The sequence below is a fragment of the Pelmatolapia mariae genome, unplaced genomic scaffold (assembly GCF_036321145.2).
Source record: "Pelmatolapia mariae isolate MD_Pm_ZW unplaced genomic scaffold, Pm_UMD_F_2 NODE_ptg000516l+_length_91193_cov_1, whole genome shotgun sequence".
NCBI lineage: Eukaryota > Metazoa > Chordata > Actinopteri > Cichliformes > Cichlidae > Pelmatolapia > Pelmatolapia mariae.
In genome coordinates, this window is record NW_027052201.1 from 34323 (window position 1) to 52470 (window position 18148).

Sequence of the window (18148 nt, forward strand, 5' to 3'; positions counted from 1 at the left end):
ATGAAACACATGATTCGAGTGGTCGTCACGGTTAACAGCGACAACGTCTAACACAGGGCTCAAATACAGAACTAACGGCTTCCTGTTTGATATTAATGTGTTTTTCTTTCTTAAGTCACGAGCTGCCTCTAAATGGTGCTCAATCACATTTGCAGTGAGCGGGTTCATCCCTGCTGAGCTCTGCACTAGCTTTTCCAGGCTGATATTCATCAGGGCAGCCATCGATTTTAATGACTTGGTCAATAGACACACACTGACTCCACTCTCAGCATCTCCCTCATGCTCACTCGCTCTCTTTCTCTCTCCTGTATGCATCTCTTTTTACTTTCACCTCCTTCCGTGTGCCGATTTTTCTTCCTTTCTTTTTTTATTACCATCTTTATAAATAATGTCAGTCACTCCGGATTCCTGCATTTCAGAAAATATCCTTAACAGTTGTGACTGCTGAGGCTCAAGATGCAGATGTTGACAGATTATTAAAAGCGGAGAAGCCTTGTGAGATTCTGGTAACATTGTGATAAAATCCACACTTGAGGGAAACAAAGAGGAGACAGGAAAAAAAAAGAAGCGAGGAGAGGGTGGTGTGAAGGAAATTAACAACTGGCAAGAAGGTGTGGAGTTTGATTCGTACGCTATGACAGGCAGGTATTATGAAAAAGCCCTGCTGTGGATGCAGAAACCAGGTAAGGCCGATCATAACCCGGTGACTGGCATATCTCAGTAGGTGATGAAGTTAAAGCTGCCGCCGCGACGCGCTGTGTGAATCTTCAGCCGTACACACACAAAAAGACAAGCGTACGTCACGTCCACGTATGCTCCATACTGTAAACAGAAATGCAGACAAATGCGCAGACACGCACACACATAGGAGCAGAGGGAGAGAGAGGGGAAGACAGTTGTTGATGTGCCCACTGATGCAGAGCGAAGACAAATTGCTCGCTTTGAAGGCAAAGCCAAATCAAACACAGAGTGTGATTTCTGTCACTGTAGTGTTTGGCTTTAAGGCTGTGAGGCTGACATCTGACAAAACATGCACGCAGTCACGCCCAAGAAGTTGGGCACGTGCGTATTCACACACGCACGCACACACACACACGCACACACACACGCACGCACATAAGGCCTGTTGTGAAGCTGGATTAAGGAGGAAGAGCTCTGTCAGCTCCTCCACAATCCAGGCCTTTGCCATCAAAAAGCCACAAAACCTTTTCTGCACATCAGTGCTTACCAGCATTGTGTCTGGAGGCTTAAACTTCTTTAAAATAGAGCAACGCAGTCTTTTTAAGTAGTGGCTTTACTATTTCAACTGGGCGTTCAATATTTCATCTATAAAATCTGCAGACGTGAGACGCTGAGCTGGGGATCGGACCACAGATCACAGCATGGTTTCTCAATATGAGAATGGACATATTCCCCAGGTTGACGCATGCTTTGCTTGCATGACATTACTCTTTGAACATCTGAAAGGAAAGAAAATTCTGCGTGTGTCAGGCCAACAGCAAAAGTTCTGAAACCTCATTCATAATTCCTTTGCTGAAATTTTTACCACAATCTTTAACAAATATGAGTGAATTAGCATACTTGTTGTGTGTTAGTTCTTATTAATTTCATAAATATTCATTTAAAAACAAACAAACAAAGTAAGTAAAGACATGTGTAAATTTGGGAAAGTGGCATTATTTCATTTTAAGTCTGCGTGAACGCTTTGACATTTGCGGCGGTTTTCTACAACCATTTCCAAAAATGCTGGGATGCTTTTTGAAATCTAAATAAAGCTGCAGTGTAATAATTTGCAATTCAAATGTTGAAGCAGAGTTGTTGTTTTTTTAATTTGTCCAGTACTACATTTAAAAAAACAACAAGAAAAAGAAAAAAACAGACATGAGGCCATAGAAGGGATCACTGCATGGGTTCTGGAAAACTTCCAAAAAACATTATCAGTAAACACATGCGAACTAAAATGTTACAAGAAAAAATAAAAACAGAAATAATATGAGCAGTTAAAATGTTTTATTTGCTTTATAAATTATAGATGTGGCATCCTCCAGCCTAAAGAAGAAGGTTGTTATCAGAGAACAGCTGGTTCAGATGTGCAGTAGTGTTCACGGCCTCGGTAACTTCCACCACCGATGCTGAAGGATACTTGCAGGATTTAGGGCAACATACCTTTAACGCCCATTAATGAAAGATAATTATTATAGTTGGACAATGCCCAGCAATGTCCAGGCGCTAAACATGCTGTTCAGATCCGTCAATTATGAAGTATATTTAGCACAAAAGTTAGCTCCTTTCAAAACGTCACCACCTTGTTTCCTTTAGTTCCACTTACAGTGTTTTGGTATCGATCCCATACCAAGTAAATACAGGGCCAGTATTGCTGATCCCAGCACCCAAACTTTTAAGCTTAAGTAGGCAGAAACAGTGAATTATGATTTATGAGATCATCGTTAGTTTGAAAATTCTGAACACATTTTAATGATCACTCAATCGCTGTGATTCTTACTGTCCACAATAATGAGCTAACACAGCAAAACACGTTTCAGATTTTCATGTATTTTGAAACTGGGTTTCAAAATACATGAATGTAAATGTGTCCGTCTCTTAAAGAACGCTTCAGGTTTTCATTGCTACCGTTCTCTATGAAGCTGTATAATAACTCTTTATTCTGTGAGAGCTGAACACACCTGTCAGGCATAAGATCCCAAACACATTTTGTATTTTACCTTCATGCAGCTGTTTTTTATACATTTATAGTGGACATAATTTTTTCTAATGCAATTTGCACTCCTCTCTTACACAAGAGTCTTACTTTTACTGTTTTTAACTAACTTCATTTTTACTTTTCTTTGTTTTGCTATCACTGCTGTAAATGTATAAATTCCTGCACTCCCTAATAGCATAAGCCACTTACCGGGTGCCTGTGGCACTTTTATTTAACTGGGTCACTGTGTTGTGACTGTACTATTTTTTACTCTTTATCATGTTGCTGTAACACAAAAGTTTCCCTTGTGGGATTAATAAAGTATCTATCTATCTATCTATAGGAGTTTGGTTCAACTTCCTTTACTAAAATGTGCTTGAGTATTTTTTTTTTAAAAAGGACAGTCACAGTGAACAGTGAACACACACATGCTTACCTGGGGCTGAGATAAGGGGAAGAAGATGGATGGATGGATGGACAGTGAACACAAAAGTTTCAGACATTTTTCAGAGTGCATGTTTAAGGTAAATTTTTCCAAAAAGATCCTGTTACTTAACACAATTCAGTGAGTAACGTGCTAAACTTAAGAGGACAGGAACAAAGTATCAGTCCTATCGTGCAAGTAATGATCTGATGCCGATACCAGCGTTAATACTGATGCTGTTAATATTTGGATCGATCTGCCCACAACAACTTTGACTATTGTATGAACACATGCCGGGCGTTTGGAGGGGGACACCTTGAGCATTTGTGTTTTGTATGCAAAACTTCATATTGAGTCATACATTACAAAAATTTACCGCAAGCTTCTATATCAATGACAGCTTTAAAAATTATAGCCTTATTAAACCGGATGCTTCTCTTGGATACATGCTGTATATCTAAAGTTCCCGTTTTAGGGTTTGCAAATGACTGCATTGTGTTTTAATTCAATTTCACACAGCATCCCAGTTTTTCTGGAAAAGGAGGCGTGTGTTTAAGAACCATTTCCTTCCCTGGAATCAGGGCAGAAACTGATATCCGTGCACACACGCGTGACTCTTATCCTTTCCTCAGCCATTACAGTTGCCGAATACCAACCTGAAGCTGCTTTCCTTAATTCCCACAAACTACTTAATTTACTATTTTGTGTTCCGCCTAAGCAGAAAATGCTAACAGCAGGTCCTCGATAATTGCAACAGAAGAAAGCCAGAACGGAGGTCACGAGAGTTTTCCCTCCATATTTTAACAGTATGCCGCTACAGCAGGACAGTGGGTGTCCTTGCCACGCTAATACGTGGTGTTAATTGACGAAAAGCCCAAAACCTGCGAGCGGCTGGAATTTGCGACTTCTCAAGCATGCTAAAAGGAGGGAGGGGAACGAAAAGGGACAGGGGAAGTGGCAGATAGAGATAATCAAAAAGACAGAACAGCCGCAGTGGGCGCGCTGAGTGGTCGGGATGGCATTGTTGTGATTACAGAAGCGAAGTGAAGTGTCCTCGTCGGCCGAGAGAGTCTGCTGAAGAGACGTCACGGCTGCTAATTTACTGGTGCTCAACGCTTTACCTATTTCCACTGTCCTTGTGACATTACCACAATGACATGCTTACTAATATCTATTCGGTGGCAGGCAGGAACTTAAAAAAAAGCAGACAAAATGCTTGAGGAGATGTGAGATTCAAGTGCCTCAATTTACAGTTTGACCTTCACAGAGGCCCGCACAGGATTTAAAGTGTATGATGTCTGCAAATTGACACTGGGATGTTTCCCTTTTGTCTTTGAAACAGAGGAGCTGACAAAAACTGTTCCCACACAAACTGAATATATTACAGTAACTTTATCATTACGTGAATCACAGGAACAGTGTGTGCTTCCACAGCTGGGTTAAACAAAAAAGCCTCGCAGCACATTTCCTTCCTGTAAAACTGATCAGTATGAGCACTATAATTGCCAAAAAATTAAGCTTCTTTGGCCTGTTAGAAGACTCCATTTTGACATGTGAATGCTTAATGGATCGAGACAGTCTATTCAACACGGCAGAAGCTAAAAAGCTCTTATTCGATAGAGACCGGACCAAGCAAACGAGCCCATCTAATTATCCATTTCCAATTCTACCTGCAGTCTCATTTCGATGTATCACAGGCAGCCCCCAAAATAATTGCTTTTTTGCAATCTACAAGTTCATTTGCACACATTTTATTGATCAAAATGAGTCAGGAAAAAGAAAACAATCTAAACCTAAATTAAAAGCTTCATTAAATGTGAAAATTGGTCGGGGAATTGCGAACATCTGTTTCTAGCGCCCTGCGTCATAAACTCCAAGGTTAAAGCAAACACCAATTTATGGCGTGCAGTCTCAGGCACGAGCTGGAGCTGTGAAGCACCTTCACAAACACAGCGTAAGTCAACAAGGCTTCAAAAGATTTCTAGGGAGATGTGAGGGCAGGGACTGAAAGCTCTTCCTGCCTCGTGTTTAGCAGGACTCTTATGCAGTGCAGCTAGGAGCAGTGAGAAAGATTAACCCGACACACCTGTAACCAAACGCAGAGCACAAATCTACAGATGCTGATGTTTTAGAGCAGTCTGAGATATCTTCTAGTTTGCAAAGAATAACAGTAAAGGGCTTCTTGCAGGACATATATCTATATTTTTGGAAGCACCTGTCTCTCTGCTGGCTTGAGGTGCTTCCATGTTCTCGGTGACCTTGGATCAGCTTTGAAGTGAACTGGCTCCGGTTGCAAGTCGTATATTAACAACCCTCGCTTGAGTGTTTGCAGCCTTGTTTATGACTGCTGGCATCTGAAACAGCCCGGGCATACAGACCGAGGGCAGAGGCCTAGGCGTTTCATTCCAGCGCCACGCCACAATAACAGGAGGTCACGAGGAGCAGAGAGCCCAGAGTGCGCCGATTTAATACCAAATACCACCTTCCTAGCTTGGACTCGTCTGAGCGACCAAACAAATTTGCTTTGATGCACTCTTTCAAAGTTTTAGAAAGGGATTTATAATATTTAAAAAAATAAAATAAAGAAAAGATCGTCTTTAGAGTTTTTAGAGTGCCCTTGCTTACCTTTGGGATGTCCGGGGTCGCTGAACTCGTACTTCCCGCTCCCAACCGTCCGCAGCATTTGCAGCCCGTTGGGACTGTCCTGATTGTCGGCAGCCGTCTGCTGGCCATGCGCTGCTGCCGCCGCCGCCTGTCCGTTAGTAAGAGGCATGGTGTGGGGCTGGATGAGGCTGGGGTGAGAGGTTAAGTGGCCGTTGCCAATCATGCTGTGAGCGTTTGGATGAACCACCGGGTTGGCCTGGGCAGTGAGGGCGGATGGTGTGACCGTCGGCTGGGCTGAAGCGTACGGAGGCTGGCTGGGCATGCTCAGCACCATAGAGGGCGGCTGCTGGGTCGACTGCGGCGTCAGCTGGAAGTGGGCGGTCATGAGGGGGTGTTGCGGGGGCACCGGCGTCTGGATGGATGGGGTTACTCCTATGATGGGCGACTGCGCGGTCACGCTGTGGTTGAAAGAAGGCGGCTGAGGGAGGGCGTAGGTGTGGGACAGGAGACTGGGCTGGCTCACCGCCGCCACCGGTGCAGGCCAGGTTGGAGCTGAGGGGAAAGAGGCAAGAAACTACAAATCAATTTCACATTTTTTAACACCAAGACAAAGTCAAGATAAAGACTTCTATGCTGCCGTGCTATTTAGGTAAGCTGCACAAAGCTGAAAGCAAGAGAAGGGTGCTAATTTTAAGTCGTGATATTACGTGATCAAATACAGACAGAAAACAGCATGAGAAGACAGACTCCAGCTTGAGTTGTGTTCCTTACCACGCCACAACTGTCAGTGTGCCGCTCCACTTCAGTCTAAGTTTGTTTTTGACTCGAGACTTAATATAAAACACAAAATATTTGAAGGGATGTACAGATCAGCACCCAAAGTCAACATCGTAATAAGATTAAGAGATTTATTTTGCTACAAGATGAACAAATAGCTTCCTGAACGTGAAGGCATACATGTTCATTGCATTCGGCATTTGGCACCATTATCTGTGCAGGAGTCTGTGTTTACCCAGACACTCTGAGCCAATCATTTCTCTACCCCGAGGCGTTAGATGCTGTGGATGTGCTGGGAAGGCCATATTGGACCTAAACGCCGTCTCCCTCCCTCCCTCATCCACTCCAACTCCTTCATCTCTGGCTCCTCCTGCCACGGCCCAAGCTCCAAAAATAGACTAGCGCTCTGCTAAGGGGCCAAAGGCTAAATGACAGCATGCAAAAAGCTGAACAAAAAAAGAAGAAGAAGCCCGCATTATTCATGGTACTAGCCCTGCTGATATAACAGTCCGGGCAGAGATGGATGGAGAGAGAGGGAAAGAGAGATAAAGACAGACATTGCGAATAAAAGGAGAGGTCAGTTCAGTTCGTGATTCACGTCATTGAGCCAATCGGCACCAACACTGCATTTTCATTTCCCCTCTTTTGAAGCCCATCTTGATAAGGGATGGTAATCAAAAGCGTTGGTAGAATGGTTGCGCACGCTGCGAAGGCTCAAGGTTTTAAAGGAGCAATGGCGTTGACTGGAATTCACCATACACACATTTTCCATCTGCCCTGCACTTCCTTGTTGACTTTTCTTTCAGTCTTTTAAGAGGAAAAATATTTGATGAAAAGAATTTCACCATTGTGACCCGACAACAACCTAAATTTATAGCGCTCACCTGCAAGGTTTAACAAAAACGAAGAATCCGCGTCTCTAATTTTCGTCTTATTCCTCAGATTTAACCGTTGAACTCCGCTTATTATTTCTTTATTTGCAGAGCAATTTGCTTGAGTGCAAGACTGACATTAAAAAAAATAAAAACACGACTATTTTAGTACAAAGAAGTGCAAGTTGAAACAAAACTTCTTTTTCAAAGACAAACTTTCTTTAACAGACAGAACAGTGAAGTTTCTGTTGAAAGAAACCGTTGATTAATTCTGGCACAGTTGGCAGAGAGCTCTCTGGCAACACAGTTCAGTGAAGTGTGGAGAGGAGCTGGCTTCGTTGCAAACGCCAGTCACAGCTTGGAATAGCGCGTGCACGTGAATCAATATGCAACACTATGCTTGAATTGGAGCGTCATATGCGACAGCGTGCCGGTGCTGGTGACATCTCACTCTCCTCACGCTTCAACTCCAAGCTGTGGTGTGGGTGTGGGGAGCTGCTGTGGCGACGGAGCACAAAAGCTCCACGCCGTCCTAGTGCAACTGCATCGCTCCTGCAGCGAGCAGGCTTCTGCTAAAGAAACATTCCTCGAGTAATTGATCGGCTGTTTAATAATTAATCCGCAGACCACGCAAATTATAATTAGGAGGGGAACTGAACAGGCAGCAGCAGGGGTTGCAACATGTTTTGAACATGATACTTAGCCACCACAGAGTCACAGCTGTTTGTAAGCTGGATTTGTCGAGCCAGAATTTCCACCGGAGCGCGCACCGGGCCAGTATTACTCTTAAATGAGACACATTTGTGATGAGCAGGAAGCGCACGGGCCAACAGAGCAATGGAAGGAAATTAACAGCTCTAGGGCAGAGCCATTCTGGGTGAGTTCATTACAATAGGAGTAAAAAAACTTCAGCATTGGCTCAACTCGTTACTGTCAGCGCCGTGCACTGTGCCGCTCTGCCGCTGCTGCTCCGTACACGTCTTAAAGTGGCGTGAAGAGAATAAGGTCGACATCTAAATTAGACCTGCTGGAGATCATTTGGAGGACTTTCGCAGTTTTGCTATATCGGTTTGATTGAGGCTAAATCAGCCCCGATTAGTGACACAGTAACAAGGGTGATAAAATGACGGCAAAGGAGGGTGGTGGGAGTCTGGAATGTGGGTGAGGGGATGCAGCCGTCCCCACTCACCGCAGTCCTGATGCAAGCTGACATTTCTATAATTATATGCCTAATTAAGCTGGTTTATGTAAAGTTAATGTTTATGAATGAACATTATGCATGATTGTGTATGTAAAGCAAGCATATTGCAGAGGCGAGTGGGTTTATTTAGGGTAACGAAAGTCAAGATGGCTTATTAGCATTGGATGCTAGTTTAACTGGCCAGAGCATCTAGATGCGAAGCACAAGTGTAGTGTGTGTGTGTGTGTGTGTGTGTGAGTATCCATCCTGCTGTGCGCTCACATGTAATGTACAGCTCTGTAAGCTCATTTTGGGGGTGCACAGAGAACACAGGGCATGGATTTATGCCTCAATTTGCTGAAGCACTATTTATATTCAAGTCAAAGCAGGCAAAGGTGCACCAGTCCTGTTTTTGTTGCTCATCTAATTGTTAGCATAGTAACAATTATTAACTGTTATATGATTTAAGCATAGACTACAGCGGCTCTGACAGGTCAGACCCACTGCAACTTAAGACAGGGAAACACCAGCAAGTAGAAAAATGCTTTAAAAGCACACGAAACACAGCGGAAATGCTTTTGGAGAGACGATGATGTGACAGAACAGCTGCGGAAATGACATGCTAACAGTAAACTTGTATCTATAATATTACGTGAATCACGGATTAAAACAAACACTACCTGCATATTTTTCTCCCTCACAACACCACTGAACCCTCAGTGCGATGCTTCACATGTTCTGCTCCGTCACAATTTTGTCTCCTCAAAAGCACTTCTGCTGTGTTTTATGTGCTTTTTCAGCATTTTTCTACTCGCTGATGTTTTCTTAACCCTTTAACATCATACAGGCCAAATGGCTGTAAGTAAAATCATCTTTCAAACTACACCCATGAACCAAAGCTAGCTAGCATTACAGCTCAGCGCTTAAGTCTTGTCCCCCTCTTACTGGCACACGCTTCTCATCAGGTGTAGAGACATACTGTCATCTCCACAGTTCAACGGTTTGCGGCTGTAGATTAGTAGAAGAGAATATATTTCCTCCATGGAATAACCCTCATCACTTCTTGAAAGAGGCATTGCTGCATATTTTTTTTATTTTCTTGCTTCCAGCACCGCCTGCCATTTAGTTCCGTTCTCTTCCAGAGAAGGCAAACATCTCCAGGGCACTTATCTTCAAAACTAAGCAACACCAAAAGAAACTGGATGGATAAACAGCTCTACAGCCAGAGGGAACAATATATACATTTGATTATGAGGTCAACTGTCCCTTTCATAGCACTCTACTCCTACAGCGTGATCTGCTACCATGTGACACACAGGAAGAGTTGGGAGCACAGTGTGTAAGTGGACTAGCTAAATCTCCTCCTCCAGGGTCATGCATACAGCCTCGCATAATGCAGGTCCAGCGGGAACACAAAGGCGCAAATAATGTTGTATTGTACCTCGAGAAGTCGGCGCGAGTGAAAAGACGAGGCTAATTGAAAAAAAATGACCCTGGATTTGAATCAGGCTGCTCCTTTTTCATCATGCAGCTTCTCATCATTTGGTCACATCAGCACAAAACACCCAACGAACTTCATCTTTTTCCCTTTCCCATTTTCTTTAAATATATATGTATGAAATAAATATTCATAACAAAATACAAACACACATATACCTTTCTCAGAATTGGTTTCATCCCTGTTACATGTGTGTGTGTTTGTGAATGCTGTGCGTGTGATTGATTACCGGTGGGCTCGGCATCTCGATGTTGCTTAGCAGGGGGCTCATCTGTATCCCACGGTGTGAGCTGGTTTATAGGAGTCTGTCCCCACCTCACGCCTGGAGCCAGCAGCAGTCCCGGGGCCTGGCTGTCTCCGGGAGACAGTCCGGAGACCTGCAGCACGGTGACAAAAACAACAGTGCCGATTAGGGAATTATATAGGAGGGGGGGGGAGGGGGTGTCACATCCTTCACTAAGCATGTTTATATAAAAAAAACACCTGTTCCTTTATGACGTGAAGAGAAAAAGTGACAAATGACAGCAATCTCAACTGTTCTTTAAGGTCTTGAAGTGAGCCATGATGATGGTAGAGAGGTGTATAATTAGCTTTGAGTGAGTGATGATTACAGACTATATAACAGGAACAAAGGGGGGAAAAATCCTGTTCAGGGCTTCAAGAATCTTAGCAACGTTTCTCTTGTTGTATACCAATAACAATTAAACTTTCAGGCGTGGGCTACATTCAAATTCTCCCGTGGAGATTTTCTTTATCGTCTTCCGTGTTGAATTATTAACATTTTTGTTCATTCAAGCGAGATAATAAAATTGTGAACCAAAACATGACAAATAGATTCAATAAGAGAGAAATCTTTTTCTCGGGGACGGGAGACAAGAAAAATGTAATTTCAAAAAAGAAAATGAAAAGCTAGCTTACAATGTGTGCGCTGGGTGGGCGAATCAAACTTCACCAAACCAAACTAAGAGTTCCCCGAGCCTCTCTTTGCACCCACGTCTGTAATATTTTGCTCTTGTCGGGCAGTAAGAAATGTTATCAGGCAAGCGCAGGCTGATGAAAACACAGGGTCAATCACCACTGGACCTCTGAGCAATATTCGCCTCCCCTATCTCCAGTTTTGGACGCACACTCTAACAACCAGGCGGGGAGAGAGAGGGCCTCCCTCCCCGCCCTGCTCACACCAGAGTTAATAGAAAAGACCTGGTCACCAGGCCCCTCCTGTGGCCCGGCTGATCCCTCCATCCCTCTTTCTCCATCCCTCAATTCCATTATCCCCCCCTGACCCGGCGTCCACTTCATCAAGCACGCCATCATGCATTCCAACAGCTGTGTCGACAAAGCCCGGCAGAGCGCGGACTGACCGCACAAAGACCCAAAAAAGAGAAAAAAAAGCAATCCAAACAATTCCTCTCGCGGTGAATTAATGTGCAGCTTTACATACTGGATCGATCCCATTCCTGGAAAATGTCCCTCTTTTGCTTGAATATGGATTTATCTCAGCTTTGCAGGACCTTTAACACCAAGATATTACTCTGTATTGACGCAGCGCCACCATCTGCTGTCTAATAAACAGCTGCACAATAGCAGACAGGTTCAATGAGCATCACTTACTTGATAAATCTATACTGAAAGTTATCTGACAGTTCGTATGTGTTTGGAGGGGAGGAGGAAAGGGGGGGGGGAACAGAGGAAACATCTCAAGGCAAAATAGAAAACAGTGTGATGGAGTGAGAGAATGGAGGCGGGTTTAGGGGGGAGACAGGCTGTCAGGTCTTTTTGTCCATCTCACCCTGTCGACTTCAGACAAGAGAAAACTGAAATGGTTTACTCAGAGGATGCCCTAAGCGCTCAATTCCATCCGAGAGCCCTGGAGACTCTGGGAGAGAGAACGCCGACCATTTTCAAGGTGTGGACTTTCCCTGTGCTTTCTGTGGCCCACTATTTATTTTAATGAGCATTTTTTCCTCCTCTGCCCCGTGTGTTTCACTGTACTCCTCTCCAGCCATGCTTTACTTTCCCCTCTATACAGGCGACTCCTCATTAACTCGCAGTATTGACTCTCTTACATTCTTTTTAGCCCTGCACCTGACTCGTGACGTTCTCTCATTAATACGCCCCGTCCATTTATCCAAAACAGAAGGCAAAAAAGAAAAAAAACAAAACAGGAAACAGGAAAGATCTCTTCTAGTGAAAAGCAATCCGTCTGTCACGGTTTTAGTGCACCAGGTAAAAGAGAGAGGGGAAAAAAGGTTCTTAGTCAGCGCCATCACATTGACAGCATATCAGCTAGACTCGGGAACAATCCTGACTTCAAAATGATCAAGGTTAGATAGGAAATACACACACACGCAGACATATACACAGTGGAAACACAGGTGTGTATGCACACACAGCAGGTGGAAATACAAGCACGCACACACACAGAAGCCAGGAGATATCAGAAGGGATGTTTATTAAGATGGCAGACTTGCTGCAGGCAGGCAGGAAGGTACTGTAGGTTCTGGGACAGCGCCTGCCATTTTCTCTCAATTTTATTTGCTCTCCCTATTTCCAGTCCCCTCCTCCCTGGCCACCCATTATCACCGGGCAGCAGATGGTTTCCTCTGACTTGACAAAAACCATGCTGGAGAAGAGGAGGGAAGCCAGATAAATAATTCCAGAGCCGTGCCAAACCATTCTGTGTTTGTTGTCGAGCTGGCCGGGGAGCGCTTTCTGTACGTCCGCATGCAACATCCGTGCATACTTACTGCACGCTGCTAGCGTGCAATGTGGCGCTTTAGAAACAAACACCTGCTGACACCTATGCACACAAATTTGCACACATAAGCAAACGTAAACACGAGCGATGATCTTTACCAGTCGTGAATCTTTTTTTCTTATTGTTATTGTTACTATTTTGGTGGGTGGGCTCATATGTTATTATAGCCTCAAACATCATGTTGCTTTATAAAGACAGTGAAGTATAAAGTCGCACTTTGTGTTGTAACTCGAGGTCCTTCCTTCTATGTTTTGATAGCCGGTCCAGCTGCACATACGTGCTAATTCCTGAGAGTGCTGTATTTAAAAGTGCCGGCCCTTAATGGATTTATTAATGAAAATAAAAAAGCGACCTCCCCCAAGAGTGATGACAGAGGGCAGTGTAGTAAAGTGCAGTCCAGAGATGTCTGTGCAGGCTTACAGTAGCATGTGAGAGTCACAGTATCCTGGTTAAATAAAGGTTAAATAAAAATAAATAAAATTAGAGAGCCGTTCCGCACATTTTGCAATGCGAGTGTGGGCTAATGGTTGCAACTCCATGGAGGGGGGAAGCGGGTCTTGGCCAACACATTAGGTTATTTTGGTCCGGGATTCTGGTGCTCTCGTGGGAGATCCAGTTGCTCTTAATGTTACAGCACATTTAAGTAAACTAACTCGTTTTTTTGGGTCAATAAAAGGCCTGAGTCGAGAGACTTTTAACTACACTGGCTGATCAAAGCAATATTTCTCATACCCAAGACACTGAGGCAACTCTAAAGAAAAAAAACTGGAAATCTTTAGATTTCAAATTCAAAACCTCATAAACTCACGAGCAGTTATTCAGTTTTCTGGACCGAATAATCAGTTTATCAACTATTATTTCAGGTCTAACACATAACAGGTCAGCTTCTGCAGAGGCGCATAATGCATTAACAGCTTGGAACATTGCTATTAAAATGTGCATCACTGAACTTGCTCTATATTTAACAGGAACTCTGCATATTTTGCTCACTGCTGTACTGTAAAACATGCAATCTGAATTTGAAGCAGCTATCCATCTGCTCCTCAGGCACACGCAGCAAAAGACGAAACATCCCCCACCCTTCCTGAACCTCTGAATGTTGCAGACATGTCAGAATCGGTGCGTCGAAGAGAGGAAGGAAGATAAAAATCAAGACGAATCAGGCCCGAGCATACACCCGTCCTCCTCGCCTGGGCAGCGGACACAGCGGTCATATTCTGCTCGGCGTATCGGCCGTTTTCTCGGACATGGCGAACACTGACATCTGTCACTATGTGCGCTCTACCATCCTGCAATAGCAGGCAGCATTATTGTGCTTACCAGAACCTCTTGCCACTGGCTACCATCTGCTATGAGTACATATAGGAGGGGCCTTGTGGTGATCCGGGGCTCTGGGCTTTGATTGCTTTGAGTTATCCACAACATCCACATCCAAATAAACAGAAAAGCGTTTGCTCATGGCTTTGTGTTTGCCTTAGCATTTTGTTCGAGCCAGCCCTCGTCTGTGAGAGTTATTGCACCGGTTCAATCCTATAAAAACACCGAATCGGACACCAGGCGAAACCACCAGCACGGACATTCTGCTCAAGCTCCGGCACTTTGTACCTATTGTGCTTCTAATATGGGCCCGGCATACATAAGCCTAAAGATACAGGGCTTCGATCCAGCTGAGAGAAATGACTTCATTGCTCGACTTGGAGAGAAACTGCAGGAAAGAGCAAAAGAGAGCGACAGAGAGGGAGGGACGAGTATGTCTGTAACACCCAGATCCCATTGGGGGTAAACAACATTACAGCACGCACTGATCAAATCAACTAACTGCTACGAGATTTAATAACAGGTCTGGGTGGAAAAAACACACACACACAAAAAAAAAAACAGGTGTAGCGAGCTTCAGGAGGGCCTTAAATGGAGAAATGGGCTCCCACAAACACACCGAGCTGGTCAATAACAATATTGCATTGAAAAGCTAATCTTGCGAAATGTCATTAGCACAATTGCCAGACACAATGAGATAGCGATGCGCGGTGTGCAGGCCGGTGCTCTGTACACAGGTTGATTGTGTTCTACCTTTTAAAATCCTGTGTTGTAGCGAAGGGGGAAAAACACGGGCTACAAGTGAGGAGGAGGGTCGCTGTCGTGCGAAGTCAATCACTCGCTGTGGTTATCAGGTGGCCAGTGTGTAGCTGTTTTACAGGACGGGTTATGGTGCACCACGAAATGTTCGTGGCCTCTTTGCTGGTCGAACAGGAGCCGCCATTATGGTTTCATTTATATGCAATAAATAAATAAATAAATAATCGCACTCTTCTCCCTCCCGCCCGCTATCAGACTGCTGTCTTTGGGGAGATGCACGCACACAACTGTAATCGTAATCAAAATTTCAATAACAGAAGTCACTGCCTTGCTATATTGGATGAACCCATAAAAATATCACACTGTAATTCCACACTATGAACAGATTCCCCCCACCCCCTCCCTCCCAAGAAAAAAACAACACTGTATGCTGGTAAGGAAATGAAATTTTACTCTAACAGAATGGCTTTTTCTTCCCTTTGGCTGGGCATGGAGTGATACAGTGAATTTGGTTGAAATGTGGTGGGTGATGGAAATAATGGCTCTCCCCGGAGACAAGAAACAGAAAGAATGTCAGCGAAGGAAGGACTGAAAGATTGAGAGGCAGAGTAAGACAAACCCATCCATCACGTCGCCTTTTATCATTACCTTTGACAGATCATTTTCAGCTTTTCTAAAATAGAGGATGGGGGGAAAGAAAAAAATCTTCTTTTTCCTCCTCCTCCAACTCAAAGCTCCAAACCAAGTGTGGTCCCAAACTGACCAGGAGCGTTAAGAAGTGGACAAAAGCGCACAACTCATTTTCTTTCGGACATTATTCACTTACTGTAGAGAGGTATCTCCTTTCCATGACAACGCGCTGACACCTAAATGTGGAGTGGATTTGTTCTGGACTTCCGTCATAATAGTGCTGAATGCTGGAGCGAAACCACGAGGCGGCTGTGTCCAATCTATTAGACTGGAACATAGCAGAGCATCTCACATGTAAACAAAGAGACTACTGCGCCATTTTTGGCAGCCATCTTAAAAAGCGAGCGCGCACCAACGTGCCGAACAGCCTGGTGGCATAGATGGCGAAGGCGCGTATTCAGTGTGATGGCTGCGCGCTGAAAACATGGAGAGGAATCGAGGTAATGCTGTTTTTACTCCGACCGGTGCTGCGAAATGTGTTCAAACGCTGCGATTAGACGTGTCGAGCGCATTGTGGAAGCGCATTTCTCTAAAACTGAGAAGCAAATCTTTGTTTAAAAAACCTTATTGTGAATGCGAAGGTGTCTTAGCATTACCGAAGCACAAAATTTGTTACATTTTACCTACAGGCTCAAACCTATTTGGAAAAAAAAAACCTTCTGTAGATGCTTTTGACTGCAAAAACTACAACTCCAAAGTATTTTTACATTATTATTATGCAATTTTTGCATTACTTTCAGTCTGCCAGCTTTTGTATGCCAGCTATCGCAGCCTTTTGGAAACTCCAGAACGCCATGTTTCAAGTCTGCATTTGGACTCGAATGCACAAAAGTAGAGATTAAAAAGTTACTTTATTAAAAAAAAAAGAAAAAAGTTATAGATGTGGAAAAACAAGGCAGAGGAAAAGCAGGTTGCCTAACTAACGTCCAAGGTTAAAGACAAAGTTTATTCAAAGAAAAATAAAGGGTGGGTGGGGGGTGCAAGGAAGAAAAAATACAAAGCTCAGGGCCTAACTGGAAACACAAAGAGACGGACGAGTGGAGGGTAAACCGAAAAAAGCAAAAACTGACAGGAGAGAAGCGGGACTCGGGGTTCTTTTCATTATGCTAATATATGCTGCCTCGTGTCCCTTTTCCTCCCGTGACCCTGAAACTGTTTCCTCTCCGTCACCACAGAGGATCCTTAAATCCCTTAAATACACCTTAAGGAAACGAGGAAGCTTTCAGAGGAGCCTTCATGCACAGATGGCACACTTGCACACGTGACTACGTGCATGCATGCATGCTAGTCTTGCGGTTTACCCACCAATAAAAGTAAAACACAATTATGACACGAGATGCAACATCACACCTAACACATTACAAAGTACAGGGTAATGTAACTGCAGAGTGTTGCAGCATCACACAAATCAACTGCATTTTTTAAATGTATCTCTTTAGTTTTGCAATTGACATTAATGAATTTACATATCTCAAAACAAGCAGTGTGACAGCTGACAACTACACTCGATACTGACGCCATTAAACCGAATTTAATAGTTCTCGTCAGGAAGTTTCTGGTTTTTCTGCAGTGACGTCACTCCTGAGTCAAAAAAGTCAGGAAAGCGAGCATAAACAGGATTTGTTTTAGTTCTTAGCGAGGTAGAGCCGCTCAGGTATTACTAGCAATACAGCATAATACTTGGCCTGGTCAGTGCTCTGCGCATGGCTTATTTAGCGACAACAGTGAGAGTACAGATGAAAGGTTTTACAGCTTTACTACTGTTTGTTTGCTACGGTTGACTTTCCGAGTGGAAGGGGCGTTCCAGATTAAAATTCTGACTGGGAACGCAGAAATTCCGGCGTTACCTGGAACAAGGCAGGGCATGAGGAAGTCATGGTTGGGGAAATGACAATGACAGGAAGTAACATCACCTAAGCCACACAACTAGCAAAATAAAATGGGAAGTGAAAACGAGGGGCAACAAGGACACATACAACACAGAGCGACACTGAGAAACAAGGGCACCCTCAACATAAAACAAACCCCTGACAGAGGTCTACAGAAATGCCACATCCACAGTCGCCATCTGGATTTCAGAAATATCACTTTATACTAGACTAATATCAGCCGTTACCGGTTGCTGACTGGCAAAGAAATACACCGAAAATTTGAAAACTAAACACAAACACAGCGCACATCCTTCCAGGCACCAACACTTAATACTGACCCCCAGCAGCACAACAGACAAACACAATGAAAACACGAGCGCCTGGTGGATATATATATGCTGCTGATGCACCACAGAAAGGGATACTGATACAGGCTCTATAATTTGAAGCCGCGGGCCAAACAAGTGAAGGGGAACGGACTTCGCTTCCACTAAAATTCCAGCTAAGACACTCCGACAGCTCCTGGCTTGATGCACACGTTCCAGAAAAGAGAAGCGTGATCGCAGGGGCGAGGCCGACAAGCTTCAGTGGAAAAGCAGGGCTGGAAACCCCGCCTAATATCCCATGAGTGCTTCGAGGTTGCAGCGTTTGCCCTCCAAACCCTACCTCAGCCCCTCCTTCTTTCTTTGTTTTCTTT

The 18148-nt window shown here is 44.1% G+C and overlaps 1 protein-coding gene across 1 annotated transcript in view; it reads right to left on the reverse strand.

The window, feature by feature from the left end:
- LOC134623279 (kelch-like protein 29) overlaps positions 1-18148 on the reverse strand; it is a gene marked incomplete at its 3' end in the record, with an annotated part of 86671 nt that overhangs the window by 32388 nt on the left and 36135 nt on the right. Inside the window, exons 2-3 of the mRNA XM_063468429.1 lie at positions 10286-10433; positions 5751-6281 (exon numbers count right to left, since the gene is read on the reverse strand). Coding sequence (XP_063324499.1) covers positions 5751-6281; positions 10286-10433 — 679 coding nt within the window. The remainder of the gene's footprint in view (positions 1-5750; positions 6282-10285; positions 10434-18148) is intronic.